This window comes from Elaeis guineensis, chromosome 7 (assembly GCF_000442705.2).
Source record: "Elaeis guineensis isolate ETL-2024a chromosome 7, EG11, whole genome shotgun sequence".
In the NCBI taxonomy this organism is placed as follows: domain Eukaryota; kingdom Viridiplantae; phylum Streptophyta; class Magnoliopsida; order Arecales; family Arecaceae; genus Elaeis; species Elaeis guineensis.
Window position 1 is genome coordinate 7,946,562 of NC_025999.2, and position 19,162 is coordinate 7,965,723.

The window sequence follows — 19,162 nt, forward strand, 5'->3', positions numbered from 1 at the left end:
AATACTCTCTCTTAAATCTTGAAATATACGATTATTCATTGTCAACCAAATATTATAGACAAAATTACAACACAAAGTAGCTTTTTGATTTTTTCACATTAGGGGAAGGATCCCTTTTCACAAATGACAAAAACTCCTCATTCATCAATAATGAAATAATAGATATATGTGGCAATGAAGCTATCCTCCATACTTGAGATGCAACTCGACAATAAAATATAATATGTGAAAGATATTCCTCCATTTCTGAGAAAATGCCACAACAACTTGTATGAAAATCACACTGAGATAATATAGTTCTACACCATAGCCGATGCCATACTAATTTTCATATAAATAAAACAACTCTAAGATGAACCTATAGTCTTCAGACCCATGCAAAGTTTAGAACTCTTTGAGGTTTAGATAAGAAAATATGGTAAAGATGAAAAATTTTCACTGTGAGTGCAAAAGATGAACCTCAAACCAAATCTGTTGGAGTTTTAAAGACAAAAAAAAAAGGGTCAAATTCTTGTTCAGTCAGCAAAAAGGCAGAACTTGAAGTAAAAGAAAATTAATAATTGTAACAAGAAAAATGAAATACATAAGAGGGTCCATTTTTTGTTTGTCACCAAGAAGATGGCTTATTAGAGCTTTGAAGATAAATAAAATCTTGTTGGAGCATTGGAAACAAATAAACCAAAAATAATTAAAAGTTTCAAAATTTTATTTCGTCGGCATGAAGCTGGTTTCTTAATTAGAACTTTGAAAAGAAGTAAAAAAAAAAAATGTAAGTATAATAAAAATAGTTGAAAATTAAAATCAAAGAGATTTTTGGTTTCTCACTGGAAATATTGTAGACAAATAAAGCAAAAAGAAATTATTAGTATCAAATTCTTATGTCGTTGGTATGAAGTTAGCGTTGTAGAACTTTGAAGAGATAAAAAAAAAATAGTAAATAGTTGAAATATAAAAGAAGGGACATCTCCATGGTAGTCCATCTATTTATATGTAACCAGAAAGGACGTGGATTGCCGGAGACTTGGAACGTTGAAGGCAAATAAAACAAAACACAACTAAAAAAGAACAAATTCTTATCACATCAGCATGCTGTCAGCTTTGTAGAAGTTTTTAGAAAAACAAGTAATTATAACCAAAAATTTACTGTCAACAGTTTAAATTTACAAGCGATCGCGATGGGACTCGAACCCACAATCTCCCGCTCCGGAGGCGAGCGCCTTATCCATTAGGCCACGCTATCGTGAGCAATCAATGGTCTTATGAAACATATTTCATTTAAAATTATCCTGTACCTGTTGAAAATTGGTTTAGACTATTCTGAAACTAAAACGGGTGATAGGGGTACTGTTACATTTAGGGCTAAGTGTTGCCAAACCCAAACTTGACCCATTGGAAGGTTGGATCAACATTTGAATCTGTACACTATCTATTCATGAATTGAATAATGTCATGTAAAATCTGGTTGCGTAAAGATTTGGTCCTAGTCTAGAACAAATCAAGTATGGGTGAGCTTGGACCTAAATCGGCTAACTTTTAGTCAATCTAGTCCAAGATCTAGAAGAATTTTTTGACTTCTCTTTGGTACCATGCTGATCCATTAGTACATATATTCAGATTGGATCCAGGTGGGGTCCGGATCAAGTATATGGCTGCTAAGTCTGGTGATAGGCCTAGTAGGTGGTCTAAGGTTAAGATTCATCTCTATTACCAAATAATCTTGCCCGAGTGGATCCCTTTAGTCTTGGTCATTTTAAAGTAATTACTATGATGGAAGAAAATTAGGATATCCGAAGATAGGAAGGACACAACCTCCCTCTTACCATAAAAATTTAACCCCACTGACAATGAGAAAAAGTATAAGCTCAAGAGCACAGTATGTCATGAATAATGCGAGCAAGCGGCGGAGCCATGCACAACCTCAAGATTGTTCAACCATGGTTGTCTGTGATTGTTGCGATAGCCGTAATTAGATAGGCTCCATATGGTACATGAGATGACAATCGTGATGATTCATATGAGTATGTATATAATCTTATATCGATTATTTGTTAAGAAGATCTTGGATATTTATACAGAATTATAGAATCCAAATAACCATTTAGCTAGACTTTTTAAGTGATATCTTAAGTTATTATAAATGGTATCAGAGTCAATCTAATTCATAGTTCATATGACTAGAAGATACTATAGTACATGTTTATCAGAGTTGACTATAGACTAATTATGGTGTTTATAAATGGATTTACGTTTATTTGGACCCTCTTCAGGGCTTAAATGGGGAGAATATGTGAGGCACCATACAATTGTATATTTAGTCCCATATCAGTTATTCTGTGGAAAAATATTAAGTATTTATATAAGGCCAAGGAAACTAAATAATATCTTCCAGCTAACCCTTTTACGTAAAGTCTTAAATTGTTATTACAACTATGTGGGATATATTCAAATCATGGCTTTCACACCAATCATCGAAGACCATGATTAGACAACTGGGCCTCTTTGGTTCACATTTTCAGAATTATTTTTTAAAGAAAATGACTTAACCCACCGAAAAATCTTAGGATTACTTGTTTAGCTCTGAAAGCCTTAGTTTATAACTTCCAACCTCCTAAAAAAAAAGTCCAATTATCAATTTGGCTACAACTAATTTAAAGTTATGGCTCCTAAATTTAAGATATACTTTTCTAATTTCAATAATATTTTTAGTAACAAATTATCATATACCAAATCAAGATAAATTTTATTTATAATTTTACTCCAAGGACCAAACTATTAAAGCTAGCATATCTACTCTTATCTCACATATATATAAAGATAATCTTTAGTGAGCATAGAGATAATTTAGAATTTTCTTTATATTTGTCTTTTTCATTTTTTTTTATATGTAACTAACTACTAAAAATTTTGAATCTTTTTTTTTCTCTTTTTTTGTTCACCTTGTCAGTTGAACCATGGAGTTATTTGGATCAAATAACTTGTAGACTTATAAAAATAGATTTTTATTTGACATCAATGAACAACATATAGAAATTTAATATAATATATAGCTATTCTTTTCTTAGAACACATATGATGTAATAGCCAATATCAACTTTCTTGTACACGACAAAAATACAAAGATTCAATTTCATCATACTTTTCCTTCAAACTGTTACATTTAATGTGTTATTTTCAATTTCTCTCTTCCAGGTGGAACTCAAACATAATTTTCCCTCCAGAGGCGTGAAATATTCCTACACAAGCTTGCAGGTTCATGCAAACAATTAAAAGATTGTCCTTTGCTTCTTTATGCATTTGAAAAGCTACACAAGCATAAAATGTACAAGCCACAGAGTTATATCAAATGATAAATTGTTGCTCAAGGATCAGGCTTCTCTATAAGAATTACTATACTGTAATACAACCATGCAGAAATTTGGAAGCAAAGCTTCAAAAGCCAAACACATATCCACCAAGGATCTTGCTAAAAAAATGACAGTAAAAGAATGAATCTAGTATGCCACTCTCTGATCTCACTCTCATCCCTGATCTCAAAACTCTGACACATTATTATCAATAATATAGAAGTCATAAGGAATCGAGTCCCACTGTTGTTTCTTAATTACTCTTGGTCTTGAATCGGTACAAGACCTTCTTCTTCTTGAATGAGTTGTTCTCAAATGTCAGGACGACCTTCCCAGGCTCACTGTTCTTGAATGAGTTCCTTATTGGCTCTTCCTGAGATCCCAACTTCCTGCCCTTCTGGACGATGATGGTGTAAGACCCCTCATCGGTCGGGACAAACTCCTCTTTGTAGTTCACCTCCCAACCCAACACAATCAAATCCCAAAGTAGTGTAGTTCCAACCTATATGAACAACAAGTAGAAAAGAAACCCAGTTAGTAGTAACATCAAATTATTTGTGACCAGAAGTACTAATAACCTTCTGTTACATTCGATCAATTGAAAGAGATCGACACCTCTGGTGCAGGAATTTCAATACATTCAGTCGAACCAGCTTTGACAATGAGCTCTGAAACCCCACCATTTTCGACAGAGAACTCGATGTCATTCTCACGTTTCAGGCCACCATATTTGATAGGTATAGCTTCAGCAGGAATGTACCTGAGAAGAGCCAATATATGTTGAGATTCTATACAATTGTTGCCATGGATATACAACTAAGATTGGGAGGCAAAGAAGAGAGGGCCTACTTGAGAAGAGTCTCTGTGACCTTTGCTGGACGAGCAAAGACAAATTTGCTCTTGGTCCTCTGGGTTAAGAATGGGGAGAGGAGAGCGTTGAATGCATAGTACCAGAAGGGAACATTGATGAAGATCTACAATCAAAAAGTAAGTCAAATGGGGTTGTTGTATCAGAAACCTACATATCTAAACCAATAAATATAATTTCATTGTCGTAGTTGACTAAGAATTACAACACTTCGACTAGCTGGCTATGTTTTTTTTTAAATAGCTGCATCTTTTGATGTGGAATTCAAATGCCAGTGTGGTTATTATATTGAAACTAGGTCTTTGTAAGAAAGGTAAAGATACCTGATGGCCATAATGCATTGTAAAGAGTAAGAAAAAACTACTCAGATATTAGAATACAAATATTTTAAAAAGCTTTTGTTATATATGTGGATACCAGTACAATAATATCAGCTAACAAATTTTTATGCCGTCAAAAAAGAGCCCAGATTCAAGTAGCATTCGGAAACAATAAATGCATTCGGTAAGTGCAAGCTTAGGAAGTTTACCTGAGTTGTCGATCAACAATTATCATGAGTCTGTGAAAAGAATTAAATATCTAATTCTGTTTCTTCCTACAAGAATGTGGCATAAATTACAGAATTAAATGCAAAGCGAACCATGACAGAGAAGAATCCAGTATCGAAAATTGAGAACAGCTAAAACCAAACTGGTAACAGGTTTGATTTTAAATCAAAATCTTGAAGGAATTCAAAAGAAAAGAAAAGAAAACATTGGAACTTGGCACTATGAAATAAAACCATGAAAGCACATCAAACTGGTAACAGATTTGGATCGATTTTTCTGAATCACATAAATAGGAAGAAGAAATGCGAAGACAAGAATGAAATGAAATGATACTCACATTTCTTGCGACAAATTCTGGATAGTTGTCCTGAAGAAGCTGGACAACCTGCTTCATAGCAATCCTAAGCTCCTTCTTCGATGGACCGGGAGAGTCCTTCAGGTCGGTAATCTGAAGCATCGAGGCAACTCCTCCAGGGTGGAAGTCAAGCTTCTGAATGCCCTTCTCCATTAGTTGAACCCTCCACTTCAGGAACTTCTCCCTGCCCTCCTCTGTGCCAAAAATCTTCTGGTAGAGTTTGTCATCCTGGAACACCCCCGAGACATTGTAGCAAACAGGGTGCCCCTCACGATCAATTCCATCGGTGTAGCTTGCTGCTCCAAGATCGGCATCCAGCAACTCATCGAGGATTGAATCGACATTGAACTCCTTCCTCCACCGAAGAGTGTTCTGGAGCATCTCAAAGGCCTCCTTCACCTTGAACTCACGGGCACGAAGGAACTTCAGAAGGATAACATCAGTGCTATCAGAGCCTTTGCTTGGCAAAAGGGGCACTCCCCAAAGAGACACCTCCTTGTCGATGACTTCAACCTCTTTGGCCTCGGTTACTTCAGCTTCTTCTACAGCCTTCACCTCAGAAGCTGTGGGTTTCTCCTCGGTAGGTTCAGCTTCTACGGCCTTTGGCTCAGTAGTTACATCAGGTTCTTCCTTCTCCCCTTCGCTACCTTCTTTTATCTCGGGTTTCACCTCCTCTCTGTCCTTTGGCTCGGGTTTCACATTATCTCCTTCACCACCTTCTTGGGAGATAGGTTTCTCCTCCTCCTCCTCCATCTCCTCCTTATCCTTTGGCTTCTCCTCCTCCTCCTTCACCTCCTCGTCATCCTCTGGCTCAGCTTTCGCTTTTTCTCCCTCACCTCCTTCTTGGGTCTCAGGCTTCTCCGTCTCCTTCACCTCTTCTTTCTCCGTCGGCTTCTGCTCTTCCTGCTTGCCTTCCTTCTTGAAGAGTTTCTTGAAAAGGTTGTTGTCCTCCTTCTCCTTCACCTCCACTTTCTCCTTCGACTCAGACTTTGCTTTTTCGCCTTCATCTCCCTCTTGGCTGTGGGGTTTTCCCTTCTCTTTGACCTCCTCTTTCTCCTCAGCCTTCTTCTCTTCCTTCTTGAAGAGCTTGTTCTCAAGGATAGCCTCCTCGACCTTCGCCCTCAGCTCGATCAACGCCTTCCTCTCGCTCTCCTTCAAGTCGGAGAGGAAGTTGCTCTCCTCCCTAAAGGAAGAACTTCTCTCCATCACAGGAACCGAAGAATCTTTCTGTTGCTCCTCGGCCGACTTGGTTTCCTCTCGTTTCTTCTCCTCAGCCTCCACAACCTTGACCGGCTCCTCGGCAGCCTTCACGGTCTCCTCCGCCATCTGACTTGCCTCGGATCTCACCTCGACTGCCATTCTTGATTGAACCTGAGAGAATGGAGACTAAGGAAGAGATCTAATACTTGAATAGAGAACAGAACGGTAGTTTGGTCTTCCTCCTCTCTGCTGGGGAAAGGGGGTAGCTATAGAGAGAGAGGGGGGGGAATTGGGTGCTCCAACGGTTATATTTGGGTTCAAATTAGAGAGCATGGGGAACCACTAACGGTCAGTGATCTGGAGCCACCCAAGAGAGCCGTTGGGAGATTCTATCTGTGGGGTGTGGCAAGGCTGGAGAGCCCTTTTTTCCGTTTCCAACAATCCCCCTGGGCCCCACAAATCTCCTGTTCGTTCTTTCCTTTTTTTTTTTTTTTTTTTTTTTTCCTTTCTCTATACTTTTTAAAGATTCTCCAACGGCTAGTTGTCCTTTTGTTTTATTCTGATGGCAAAGGGTCTCTTCCTTCCAGAACCATACGGGCACCAAATTGTCACCAGGTGTACTAAATTTAGGTTAGATCCATAAATAGGGCAGTGGCTGAGAACCTAATGAAATTGTATGGCCCAGATTGACTGGACCCGCAATATGGATGGTTATGATCATAATTCACTGTTCTTTTTAGTTATGTTTGAACTCTGTAACCTTGAAGCAGACACTAATCTGCCAGTGTACCAAGTTTAGACCAGTTCCCATCATTGTTTCCTAAAAATTTAGATGAAATTAGATCATACCAAGGACACTGATGGTTATGACTGTACCATCACAGGACAACTTGATGGGAATCATGATCTAATTATTGTAGACCCCTGTAAGTTGTAATCTGCGAACTATCCAAAGTTCTTGATATATTCATGACATTTTCCTTCGCATAATGATTATTCAAATAATTTTTATGCAAACAACTCAATAAGATTTATTCAGTAACCATAAATTTTATTATCTTTCTATAAAATTTTATAATTTATTTTAGAAAAATACATGGATTATTGACATTGATTCTAGTTGTTGATGCTTGATGCTGCTGCCATCATATAAATCTGGCCAAGCTTGGGGTTCTACCTTCTTCGCCGTCCAGGAACAAAACAGCAGACCCTCACCTAATGCCAGTATTGTTTTGCAATGCTGGGGTCGCACAAATGGTGCTAGGCTTATGGCCTAAAAGTTGTGACACAGCTGGCTAAAAGCCTTTTCAATTCTCTTTAATCCTGCGTTAGATGGGTCCTGGCCAACAAAGATCACAGAGATGTCGAAATGTAACCAATTTCTAATCTGAATTCAGAATATCAAATGATATGTTGCGTGTGGTTGGTAGCAGAACTATCATTAAGAGTTCCCCAAATGTGATCAAGTTATATTTACGAAGAAAATGGCATCTCCCAAAGAACAATTGAAGAAACCAATCTTATTCAACTCTCATCCCATCAATAAGGGCCATGGGCACCAGTTTGACAAGGCTCAAGATAAACTAAAACTTTACAACCGATTGATAACAGAAGACAATGTGCAGCAACATGATTTTGATCCATGTAGTATGTCTTCGAGTTGGTGGAATTAATCACTAGATACACATGTATGCACAGTATTGGAAACAGCATAGAGATGGGATTAGGTGAATATCTAAAACCTAACAAACCTACCTACAATGAGTAAATGAAAGTTTGTTAGGGATTCTGTGATGGGGTTACTTCCTCCAGAACCCTCGCAAGAATTCTGTGAGTAGAAACAGCAAGATTGAAGTGGCCGATTCTTTTGACATTGCATGCTTGGCTTGATGCTCTGAGATCAAAACCTCATGTTTCTGCCAGCGCACTCGCTTCCCTGTTCACTTGGTCAAGTAACCAGAACAGTATCAGGCGTTTACTTGTACTGATCCTCGCCATCAATATCCATGAATTGTCCTGTGACCCTGCATAAAATCATGGTCGGTGTAATAATTAATTGGCTAGTTTAGATAAATTAAAAAGTTGAATGTAAAGGGCAAAATGTCAGAATACTATTGCATATGTTAGAATCCCAAGGGGATAAAAAGCCTTTGAATCATATAGGAGACAACTGCAGCTAAGCAAGCATTAGCTTCTTCAGGAAGTATTTTAGAACGAGATGTGGAACACCTCCCACAGAATTGAAGTTAGACAGCCTTTTGTGATTGCACACACGGAAGATGAGCAATTCAGCATTGCTGCTGCTTATTGACAAAATGCAAATAATAAGGGAAGGTCCATATCAACGTATAGGTTATTAGTCCAGTATAAATGAGCATAAAAATCTAACAAAATGCAAATTTATCACTCTTATCACCATGATTCTAAATTCTGACATTCTCGGGGACTGAAGAGTTACTGTAGGTGCAAAGATTGTCCGCAACCCTAATTACACAACTGAGATATTAAATTATTGTGACAGATGAAAAGCCAGTACAAACAATCAGGACTTCGCTCCATCTTTTACACATGCACATAACCCTGACATATTCAAACAGAACGAATCACGCAAGGATGATGGAAGAGCAACCGAAGACTACAGCGAAAAGTGGAGGTGGCCAAAATAACCCACTTGTGTGGCAGCTTGCGTTTAGATCAATGACTTCTGATCCATCATGTCACAGCACAAGCCTAACTAACATAATCAGTTGTGTTTGGCAAAAGAACATAATTAGTTATGTGAGTCAAGATTACTGGATGGAGATCTGATGAATTCATAATGCCACAGAGAGAGAGAGCAGCTAACTCCAAAATTTTATTCTCCACGCTGTTGCTTCATAATCTTCTCTCCTATATGCCACCCCCTCATTTTCCTCCTCATCATCTACAATTCCCCTGCAACACTAGGATCGTATTGAAGTGACCTCAAGGGTTCGAAATACCGAGGATCTGTACTGTATTGACCGAGGTTAGATATAGCATGGAACACATCGAGGATCAGACTAGCAAATGGTTATCCATAAATACGTTCAAGACACTCTTGGCATGGCCCTTTTTGGTCAACCAAACTCTGGTTTTGAATTTTTTATCAAGTCTTCTCATCCAAATTTTATGTATTTGCAATAAATAAAACAGAAGTATCAAGTTAGATGCTCTCTAAGTTTTTCAACGTGTTGAAGATATTCACATGCATAAATATCACATAACATGTACATGTTAAAATTAGCAATTGAAATGAAAATGAACAAAGAAAGAATATATATTCATAACATTATCTAATAGTAGTAACAGCCACAACCCAAAATTCAAATGATCATTACTATCATTAAGGATCACCATCAATCATCACATACTACACACTAGCTCACTAATTAACCATACTTCAATCATTTTTTTCACTTTTCTATATTTCTATAGGATGTATCGAAGTGAAAGTTCATTGCATTCACTTGACTGAAGCACTAACTTTATTTCTTTTGGTGCATTACTTTATCTTCTCTTTTTTGATGACCTAACAATATTATTTAAATACATATTACTAATTAACTGAAAATAGGTAATTAATTTGAAATATAACAACTTTTGGACTTTAGCTGGAGCTCCAGCATGATGAAATTGCACAGATCATGGATCAAATTTTAGTAACATGTCCATACACTAGCACAAAAATTGTTGTAAATTGGTCAATTCAGTGTGAAAAACATTTTAGCAGCTTCTTACTCTTCATCTTGCTCCTACCTTCAAATGCTGGAAAACAAGAATCACCATTGAAGCCACTTTCTAACCAGTACCCACATGTATCGCTTGATTCAAGAGCAGTTCTATGGTTGGTTCTAGGTGAACCAGCCTCGATACAACCCCAAACTGCTCGGTCTGCCCTCCCTCTAGGTGATTTTGGGGTGGTTTGAACAATTTTCATCCAAACCAAGTCTTGCTATATTGAACCTAGCCTCCCCATATCAAGGAGGCCTTGGTACAGCATGAATTGAGAGGTACATGGCAAATTGCTTGATATTTCAAACCCTGAGGGACATCCAGAGATCAGCCTTATACATGATCAAAATGTTAATAATCTCACCTAGCCTCGTATGGGGTTCCTAACAACTACTCCATTCCTATCCCCAACCATTACCACCATTCACCTTCTCTCCATCATCATGTCTATTGCTCCATGCTCATTCTAGGATGCCAGTGACCACCTTACCTCACTTTTCTGATGGTAGCCAACCATCAACCTAGCAACCAGGACCACCTAGCCATCAGCCTTGATATCCATGCAACCCTTGGTATCAGCCTTATCAAGGCAACCCACAGCCACCATTGAACCAACCGTCAACACCATATTGTTGTTTATCTTCTTCCATAGACAAGTCAAGGGGTCAGTTCCATGTCAACTTGGTTGGCCCACAGACATGTTTGCACCAGCATTATAACCTGTTGACAGGTTGCAGTCAGGTTTGGGTCTATTCCCTGATGGAGTTAACCTGACCCAGCCCCAATCTCTGCCATCCCAAGCGAAAAGGAATTAAAGCGGCAACATCACCTTGTAGACAGAGAACTTCAATATGCAAAAATAACACCTTGTTCTTAAGCAAAGCAAAAAGAAAACCGCTCAAAACACAAGCTAAAATAGCTAATACATCGACCAACCCATCTCTTAGAAGAAACATGACAACAGATGAGCCTTGCTGATCTCCACCACATGAACTATGGACATACTACATAATTTCTCAAGATGTATAGTTTGAAATTATGCTGGCCATCAAGCTATCAGTTCAACCATGTGATAATGCAATTGTCAACTCCAATATAACAACTTGTGAAGGAGGGTAGAGGTGCGCTATATATCAGATGCTTTCTTCTGATCGGCTATGAAGTTCTCCCTACATAAGTTGTCACCATCTTCTTGGTTGATTGGGCTAACTTTCTGACTGGTTGCTAGCAGGAAGCAGAGTCTATTTAAAAGCTGGGATGTAAACAAGGTCGTCTATAAAAACATCAATTTATCTGCATTGGTTGGATGACCATTTTCCATCCAATGGTAATCACGGCATCTGCTATTATCATAGTGTTCTAATGATTTGATCTGGTCCACACTCCAGGGATATGTTTGCCAAGACCAAGTTATGACAATTTGCTTTCCATAACTAGCAAAATATGACAAAATTATCTTTTCTGGTTGAAAGAAATCTAATGCTAACTTATCAACCCTCTTTAGAAACTAGTTAAAACATTCGGAGTGTTAGTTAGACTGACTCACAAGAGAAATGAATCAGATCAAATCCAATGATTTGTTGGCTGGGCGGGCCTATACCATGGCTGACAATTATTGGCAAGAAGTTTCGCATTCAAGAGTTGCTCTGTAATGTTGATTGCTCCAAATGAAAAAATAACTGCACTGTAAACTTGGGTATGCCCTTTCAATCAGAAATGACAAGCCCAGAGTGCATAGCAGGGGTCTAACTTAAGCTGCTCAGTCTATGGCTCTGAATAATAGGCACATCAAATCAACCAATGGGAGGGATACATTACATAGAACCTGATAGAGGTAGAGCAATGGCACCATCTCTATGTTTACTACCTTTCTCAAGTAATTAGCGTATTTTTCTCCTAAGCAGTTTATATATTTGAACATAAATTTTAAATGTCATTAAATTTTTAAAGCTTCCATTAGATCCACAATTATGATAATTATGCTTCTTAACCACATGAAAATTGTAACAACTAATTATGGAACAGAAATGTCTGCATACCGGTTATATGACAAGAAAGCCTCTCCAATATTTCCAATGACCTTATTTCGTACTTTCCGTATGCATACCTAAATTAAAAAAAGAAATTGGAATAAACAAACTTAGCAAAGTAAAATATATGTTAAGGAATGTTGTATTTTAAACAAAGACTTGATGTCAACCTGCACACGGTCAAGGGGGCCAGCTTTTTCATCCCGATTACGATGAATGACAATACCATTGTCACATTTGTTTATAAAATGTGCACTTCCACTGATATCATACATATTAGGTGGACCACCTCCCCAGTGTTGTAGCTAAGGCAAAGTCATTATCAGGAATCTATAGATATTGGGGAGGAAAAGAAAGTATGCATACAAGGTTATATACATGACATGGATACCTGTCTAGGATGCGCTACAAACCATACATGGCATGAATGATGCTGAGCAAAGCGCTTGATCCTGGTAAGCATCTGACTCACATACTCAGTTTCTGTTCTGTAACAGAGATGGAAAGAAGATTAAACAGACTAGTTTCATACCTACCAGAAAGAACAGAACTTGTGGCACCCAGTATCCAGACAGAAGCCCAGGGACAGAGAAAGATTTATAGAGTTCACATCTAAGCACCAAATGGAACTTGTGACAGAATATAATTATGTAAGCAGAAGCCCAGATACAGAAACAAAGATTTATAGAGCTGAACTCTTTCATGAGAAATCAAACAAAACAATCATTTGGCAAAGATGTAAAGTCCCACCGATTTGCAGGACGTTGATGATCAAGTTCATTGTATGGGTCAATCACAAGTCCACGCACCCCATGCCTCAGAACAGCAGCTTTAGCAAGTGTAAGAACCCATTTAATAGATGGAAGGCAATCATCCTCACACCTATGAAACAAAACACTCTATCAGTGCTAAAACACCTCCACAACATGATAAACCAGCAAGGATTGCACAGTTATTCAAATAAAATAAACAGTTGTTAGATAGATGACCTACATTAACAAGACAACTGAAACATTCCACTTACCAGTGGTGTTCTATCACCATCTTGAGGATAACAGTAAAACAAAAGCATTTAGCCACTTCGACACTTTCTTCTACAAAGCAAACAGACTTACCGGATGAGATGGAATGTATCATTAAGCCATTCCTTCCCTTCTTCTAACTCCTGCACACTCATACGCTCATGAGATCCTCCATATCTGTCAGCAGCCAGAAGCAGAAATAAGCTACTCAAGGAACCACGTATATCATAGAATGTATTAAGAAACTCAAGTTGATTAGCAAAGGACATGCTATTGTAAAAATTTATATTAAATGTATATCAGACACAAATGATGAAAAAGCCTACCATAAAGGAAGCTCTTCCAATAAGCATGATATGGTAAACAAATTCAGAGAATAATTGCTGACTAACATTATATTATAAATAAACATATGCAAGGTACATGAAGGCTCTGATCTGGTAACAATGAAGGTTGTTTAATTTTTAAATTCAGCCTTAGTAAATTATGGATTTTCTTCAGTAAGTTATTAGATAAATTAAATAACAGAAAAATAAGACACACTCAGATAAAAAATAAAAAAATAAAAGAGCATGTAGAGAGTAAATACTACAAAAATGTTCTGGTGGAATTTTGGTTTATGTTGGACCTTTATTATTTGCAAGTCTAAAGAGTTCACAGGTCTACATTCTAATTTAGACTGCTGTTAACTAGCACATATCTTATTTTATCTATATCATGTCCCACCATGACAATACTAAGCATCCACATCAAAGTCATGACAAGGCATCCATGTCAATATGCTCCATATTCTCTTCTTTCTTTTTGCTCAGACTATTCTCATCACGATTTCCCTCTCAATTCAAGATTCTCAAATTAAAGAGTTAAGATGGATTAGAATCGGACACTTGGTTGCTAATAGCATAGTTAAAAAAGGACATAAGATGATCGAGATGGAGAAATCATAATTTTGGCAAATTCAAACAAAGTAAACATTTCCAATTTCAAGACTTCAATAACTTTATCACACCAAACAAACTCCAAATTATGTATACTCAATCAGAAAAACCATATATAATCACCAAGTATCATAAATTTGCAGAACATCCAAATATAGTTGCAAGTTGAAGACGAGGTAAAAGGAAAAACGACCCCTCTATCCCATTAAATGCCACGAAGGTATCTAACTTATTCCAAGGGTGAAAAGGCATTCTCAAAACTTTGTAAAGCTACCTTTTTACCTAACCCAAAGTAAACTATTCCATCTTATAGGTGGGGTAAGTTCACTCATTTAGTCCAGGTTAACTTATTCTGCAACCAAATGAAGCCTAAAGATTGTGACCGATCTTTCATGTATGACTGATAACACACATGGCGCTCCCACATAAATTTACTAGGTCCCCACATTAATCCATTTGGCTCCATAGGAAGAGACGCATAACAGGGAAAAACTTGAGACTATGTAGTCACTTTATTCCCAAAAAATATTGAAATTCAGACTATATAATTTTAGGAAAATATGAGCACAACAAGAAACATCTAAACAATATACAATAATATAGGTGATTTAATACTGTAATCCCAATTCATTTCTTAGGAGAAAAGATCAAAAGGTGATAAAGAGAACTAATTGCATGATAAAGACAAAACAACAGGCCTAAAACTTTTCAAATAGGACCACAAGTTAACAAAACTCATTACATGTAGTTGACCCAAATAAATTTCCTGCGTGGAAGAATGTGATAGAACTAAAGAAGATTATGGCCTAGATAAAAATTAAAGAGTCAAAAGACAGGACAATGGCAAAGGTAAAGATTGAAGATTATAAATGAGAAGATACATTCATCCCTAAAGATCCATGAATGGCATTGTTCTTTTCAGTTGGCAGAATATAAGGAAGAAAGCGGAAACAGAGTGGATCAATGTGGAACACATGGGTCAAGTGAGGATAATAAAAACATAGGCAGGTAGGGACAAAAGCTTGAGAAATATTTTATCATAATGAAGATTGTAAAAATATTATGTACGATAGAGCATGGTTCACCGGAAAGACAACAGAGAACTCATTGTCAAGTTCAACACAACTTTTGAGTTCTCAGAGAAAATTAAAATTAGAAGAAATTTTAAACAAGCAAATGTGTGAATTTAAGTTTCAATATTGCAGAAAATTAGTATCTGTGATGCGAATTGGAGAAAATAGAAAGAAAGATATGTAAGGAATTAACCAGACCAGCTCAAGCAACATAGAGGCTACAGTACAATTTTCTGGCTCCACGGCTCAAGAAACTATCCACTTTTTCAAGAGTATGTGCAAAAAGATCTTTGAAGGGTTGAAACCATAAAGTAGTATGATTATGCTACTTTATGCTTACAGGATTTTATCAAGCTAAAAGGAAAGTGCAATTTTAGATTTTAGAGGGGCATGACAGTGATTTTAGACTTTTGAAGGGGTATATATGCATATTTCAGTTTTTAGGGGCAAATAAGCAAAACAGTACTCTCTTTCTTCTCTCTCACTCTCTCAAAACAAATTCAAAATTACAAGAGAAAAAAAGCTTCAGAAAAGCACTAGCAAAAATGAAAAGGGTCAAGAAACATTCTAGTCTGAGTTGAATCAAATGACCACTAGCTTCAGTTATCAAATCTACCGAGTTTACGCCAAAATGGAAATAGACAAATCTATTGCCACTATCCACCCCATAAATTACCAGGTAAGGATAGGGAAGGTGTTTAATTAACCCTTAAAACTTATCATTACACATGTTTAGAATCGGTTTCAGACCAAACAAGAAGTATAAATAGCCTAATCAAGCTTTCCCCACAGGATGTAGCAATTATTCTTTAAGTTTAGCCTGATTTTTCCCTCAGTCTGGCCAAGCTGATAACCTTCGCATGAAGCTTTGACTTGGTGCAAATCATGCATAACCAAGCCCCTAGTTAATTTAGAGCTTGAGATAAGGAAATGTCTAATCAGAAAAATTGGACAAAAAAAGGTCAAGTTTATAGTATAAATAAAATAGTGTCCCAATTTGGAATCATGTCCCAGTTCAACTCATTTGCTTATCCTTTCCCTAAAAAGTGACCTTTATCTCACTGTAGATTTCTCGTTTCAATCTTAATCTAGACTCTCAAAGGATATCTCACAAGCTGCACAAGCTTAAACTGCAACTAATAAGGCTAGTGGTGGCACCAACTAACTAGTCTTCTACTTTTCAACGCAAGAGCTTCTCTCACTTAAAGTTATCACAAAAAGGAACTTGGCAAAATTTTATTGTGTTGACATCAAAATGACAGATGTATAAAGCAACTCAACTTTTTGATGGAGCCTTCTCAAGATAAAGTTGCATATTCTGGCAGCATCACAGAGCCAAAAATTGCACAAGATCATAGTGTAATGAAATTGGAACAGCAATACAAACACAGAAGGTCATTATAAGTCCTCAGTTTCTTTGACTTCTATTTCATCTTGGATCTAGATGATCATATGTTCAAGGCGTTGCAACCTGAAGAACCAATAACTTCATGCAGATGAAAATAAAGAGTAAATTAAAAGCATAAAGAATCTCACAGAGATAGTGTTGGATTATTTGTTGATCAATAGCATCATAGTAAAAAAGATTTTACAGATTACATGGGCAGGAAAAAAGAAAGTCTAGTAATATTATCTTGCTCCTACATCTCACTATGTATTTCTTCTCAAAGAAGCTCTGTCTCCACCCCTCCCCCCCAAGGAGCACTTTTTTCAGGATGGGCAAGAATAGGTAATTGTAGCCACACTCAATCAATGACTATGTTCTCATAATCACAATCATGCCACCGAGAGAAAAACTTTAGGTTGCTTGCTTTCTTTCATCTACTATTACATCTTGAAGTTCCTGCAATTATTTCCATGTTAAATCTTTGCCACCTATATTGTTCTCAATCTAATACGCATTTGATGACAAGAATGAATCAATCCCAAGTCAACCACATCCCTTTTGAAACTCATACAACAGCAGCACTTGATGGGAATCAAAGGCCTCATGCAAACAATGAGGAAAAGATGCAGCTTAACAGGACACTTGCTGGACAACAGGTTACAAATTTGAAAGTTTGAACATATACAGCCTGACAAAGACCAACTGAAATTAGAGATCAGGCTTTTATGCTTATTTGAATCAAAATAACAGTTAGGACTAGTCTGGAGCTCGGTGGTTAACATTCATAAAAGAACATTTAACTAATCCCAGTTTACTTATCAAAAGGGATTAACATGGTAATGGAAAGTAGTATTAGGAACATGGATGTAAGACAAATAAACTTTATAGTTCATGGAAGAAAAATGTAAGAGAACAAAACAAGCAGATGGCATAGATTTTACCTAGCATTGAAAAATGGTTTCTTGATGTGTTTCTCCAAAAGCTTCCTTGCATGATCCCTTACCTAATGCCAATAAATTCGATCATTTGAATGAAAATCTTATAAAAGAAATAGAAATAAGTTATCACTTTGAAGTGAACCTGCCTTGTTTTCCATAGAGCATAGCACAAACTTCCACCCATGGCTTTCATTAATATTGCATAACAAGGCATCAATCCACTCACTTTTGCCAGAATTGGGCACACCTGTTATCACAGTCAGCTCTCCAGGCACAACCTGTCAAGAAATAAATCAACAGGTTTTGCATGACAGTTCCCAATTTCAGATTTGTGAATTACCATTAAAAATTTTGAACTTGTCTACAGATTCCAGACAAATTTACACAAAGGAGTGAAGTGGCCACCATACAAGCCCCTTCTCAAATTTGCCACCATGCCAAAGACAATTCTCGTGACTGGACAGTTGATCTGTCCGCCAACAGACACTGCTCAAGTGATCTAGTCACCAGAATGACAACATGGTCAATTAGTTATAAGAGACGTCAGAATTTTAAATCCAAGCTGTAAAGACTCATGACAAACTTAGATATTTCGTGTCTTCTTTTTATCAATTTGTCTATGAGTTTCATTCATTTTTCTTTTGCTTAGGCAGTTCAAGTCACCAGACCTCAGTAGCTTCAATGGCACGATGCTCCAGTTTCTCTTATGCTGAGACAAAGGGGTGAAAGACTTGAGTGTAGAATTAGTTATCTTACGCTAATCTACAGTCATTATAGCAAGCCATCCATTATTTTTCCTCTTTGCTTAAATAAAATTACATATAGAAAAAACAGTAATCAATTTTATTGATCTTTGATGTGACAATCAAATGTTGTTTTGAAGTTGAATTTAGCATTTAACATTTATTTCTCATTGCATGGATCCATTCAAGACCAAGGATTCAAATTTCGAGATTCAGTACCATATCATGGCCAGCCAATACAGTATGTACCATATTGCACACTGTATCAACAAAGGATATTAACCGATATGCTTTGTACAGCTAACACTCTCCCTTGGTACGGTTTATTCTGGCCTCCAAATTTGTTTTTGATCTTTTTTCTAATGTTTTATCATTCTAATGCTACATTTATGCATAATACGGCAAGTATATTGATTTAACAGCCCTAGTGGTCATATCAAATGGGTGATTTTTTTTTTTGCAAATTTAATACATAATTTTCCATAACTTGCAATTACAACTAACTTGGAAAACTATGTACAAATAATTGAAATGTAATTAGGTTAAAACTAATGAATGATAAGGAAGATTGTAGTGCTTAAAAAATGAAAAAGTTCAGTAAGACACCAATTTTACAAATGAATGAAGATTGAATACATTTACATATTTTGAACAGCGTGACCATGTTTATGATATAGAAATATAACCCATCGCCTCAAAGCCCCATAAAATGCTTTGCAGGCTTGTAAATGCATAATAACCCCCTGTTTACATAGAGGAACTGTTGAAACATTCAGCATTGTTTAGTGTCATTTTAGATGAGATGCTCTGGAGATCAAGATATGTGACTTTTCCTACAGATTTTTGGGCTATATCAATATTTATAGAATAAAATTTATGAGCCTTTAAGATTTGAGAAGTGCATTAACATGTAAAAAGTAGAGATTTTGATCCAAGTGAAAAATTTTAATAATTTAAACTAAA

The 19,162-nt window shown here is 36.7% G+C and overlaps 2 protein-coding genes and 1 non-coding gene across 3 annotated transcripts in view; all 3 read right to left on the minus strand.

The window, feature by feature from the left end:
* Positions 1–1,167: 1,167 nt before the first annotated feature.
* TRNAR-CCG (transfer RNA arginine (anticodon CCG)) lies at positions 1,168–1,240 on the minus strand. Its single transcript has one exon. It is a non-coding gene; the product is annotated as a tRNA-Arg (tRNA).
* A 2,111-nt stretch (positions 1,241–3,351) lies between these two features.
* Positions 3,352–6,762, minus strand: LOC105049050 (patellin-4). The gene is made up of 4 exons (XM_010928585.4): positions 5,098–6,762; positions 4,194–4,318; positions 3,960–4,104; positions 3,352–3,846 (listed from the first exon to the last, which is right to left on the minus strand). Exons 1-4 carry the CDS (start codon positions 6,472–6,474, stop codon positions 3,598–3,600), a joined length of 1,896 nt encoding a protein of 631 aa, XP_010926887.1. The 5' UTR covers positions 6,475–6,762; the 3' UTR covers positions 3,352–3,597.
* Positions 6,763–7,820: 1,058 nt separating this feature from the next.
* The window catches only part of LOC105049153 (twinkle homolog protein, chloroplastic/mitochondrial), a 39,262-nt gene continuing 27,920 nt past the window's right edge, over positions 7,821–19,162 (minus strand). Inside the window, 9 exon segments of the mRNA XM_073260940.1 lie at positions 7,821–8,339; positions 12,108–12,175; positions 12,269–12,403; positions 12,490–12,550; positions 12,635–12,727; positions 12,849–12,980; positions 13,214–13,297; positions 17,460–17,521; positions 17,603–17,734. Coding sequence (XP_073117041.1) covers positions 8,291–8,339; positions 12,108–12,175; positions 12,269–12,403; positions 12,490–12,550; positions 12,635–12,727; positions 12,849–12,980; positions 13,214–13,297; positions 17,460–17,521; positions 17,603–17,734 — 816 coding nt within the window. The 3' untranslated portion in view covers positions 7,821–8,290.